The 1964-nt window shown below is 31.4% G+C and overlaps 1 protein-coding gene across 1 annotated transcript; it reads right to left on the reverse strand.

Annotated features, from left to right (window-relative positions):
* Positions 1–343: 343 nt before the first annotated feature.
* Positions 344–1183, reverse strand: LOC125851566 (putative F-box protein At3g10240). Its single transcript, XM_049531341.1, has one exon. The coding sequence runs from the start codon at positions 1181–1183 to the stop codon at positions 344–346; it is 840 nt and encodes a 279-aa protein (XP_049387298.1).
* Between the last annotated feature and the right edge of the window lie 781 nt (positions 1184–1964).

Consider the following 1964-nt stretch of genomic DNA (forward strand, 5'->3'; position numbering starts at 1 on the left):
ACTATAACCTTTTACATATAAAAGCAATATATATAATTCAAATATAATTGTCTTGTTGTAGTTATACTTGGTGATGAACACTGCCAATATTTTCTAGAGGGAAGAGGGTTTCACTATAAGTACAAATGCTTTCAATCTGGCCAGGAAATTCTTGGACCTCAAAATGTCTCCAACTCTTATTCTTCATATCATAAAAATAAAAAACCATAACATTATCAAGACTTCTTGATGTTATGTGTATTGCAAATACAATTTCTTCAGCACCATACTTGCGAATCGTAAATGGATGCACGTAAAACTCATTAGGTTCCCTTTCTAAAGGAAAATGAAGTATCTCATGTTTCTATTCTTCGTCTTCATCAAAAACCCATAGATAAATGTCGTTACAAAACCAATAATCACAATAATTCATGATTCCTAATTTTCCATTCACTTCTATTAGCATATTATCACAATCGCTAAACTTACGACATAATTCAATCGACATTGTGATACTGGTGAAAATTTCTGATTTAACATCAAACGCAACTATACAATAGTCCGGATCAAGGCTAACCCGATAGATAATCCCACTAATGCAAATTCCAGATATGTATCCTGCAATAGAAAAACCATGTTTGTCATATTTAATCATTTCTCTCCATGATTTATCTATGCCTAAAGTGAAAACCCATGCTCTTGATTCAATAGTCACAACAACTTTATACTTGTTTTCTTCAGGCTCAAAACTTATCGAACATATAAAGTCCTCGCCCTCATGAGGAACATCAGGAAGAAATCTTACTTCTCTAGTAGCGGGATTGCAAATGGCAATATACTTCAGATCCCATATACAAAACAACCCATTATCCGACTCAAAATGATAATTATAATCTAAACGAAAATTAATAATTCGATCATACAGCTTACTAAAATTGTCAATTTGATGATACTTGGTGGCATTTCCATCTTCTTCATCATGATGATCTTCTATAGCGTAACAAACATCGTCTACGCATGCAATCAACTTAGTATCACCACCATTGATCTTAGAATAATTGGATAAATGGAGATCCACAAAATTTGGTTCCAACACAATTGAATTATGAAATTTCGAAACACACCTAAAACAGATTAAAGACTTAACTGGAAGCCATGAGAAAATTTGGATGGTAATATCTTGAGGAATTTTGTCTTCTTCCATCTTTGACGGCTGAAGTTGTCCTAATTTTAGGTTAAATTGTTTGTTTAATAACTTCTTAAAATGCTATACTTAAGACTTAAGTCTTAATAGATATTTTCCTAATAGGGCCATAATCTTCTAAAGCCCAAGTCTACCAGTCAAAACGAGGACAATGTATCTGTCCATATTATTGATGTTTCATGTATTTGAGTAGTCCATAAATCCTTAACATATATCTTATTATTGTATGAGATACAGGTCTAATAATTGTATCAGATACAATTAACGGTTAATATCAACATATATCGCGTATGTTCCTATACATCGCGTAAAGTGATGTATCCGACCGATACATCACGTAAAATGATGTATCTGAGAATAAGAGGGAGTAGGGATTTTTGTATTTTTTCAAATACTAGGAAATATTTGAAAATATGGTAAAATAAGTTGTGTATTTAGATAATTTTTCCCTTTTTATTGAGAAAAAACCAGAAATAGCAATCATAATAGACATAATAAGGCTTTATAGATATAGTTTCGATAATTGCGCTCCATAGTTATAGTTTTGTTTGCTATGGAGGTTGCGATTTGTATATTTCGTGCAGTTTGTATATTTCGTGCGCGAATATACAAATAGGATAAGTATATAAAAATTCTCTATTTATACAATTAGGAATTTTTTAGAACTCCATTGGTATATTTCACTTGTCAATATACAAACAGGGTAATTTTTTTATGAATTTTTCATAAATCGTATAAAAACAGTTAGGTTTTGAGATGTGGTAGTCCACCGTGAACTGTA

The sequence above is a fragment of the Solanum stenotomum genome, unplaced genomic scaffold (genome assembly GCF_019186545.1).
Source record: "Solanum stenotomum isolate F172 unplaced genomic scaffold, ASM1918654v1 scaffold27104, whole genome shotgun sequence".
NCBI classification, from domain to species: domain Eukaryota; kingdom Viridiplantae; phylum Streptophyta; class Magnoliopsida; order Solanales; family Solanaceae; genus Solanum; species Solanum stenotomum.

Bases quoted from the DNA above. Each gene is read 5' to 3' on its own strand.
- LOC125851566 (XM_049531341.1), bottom strand. From the start codon at position 1,183: ATGGAAGAAGACAAAATTCCTCAAGATATTACCATCCAAATTTTCTCA.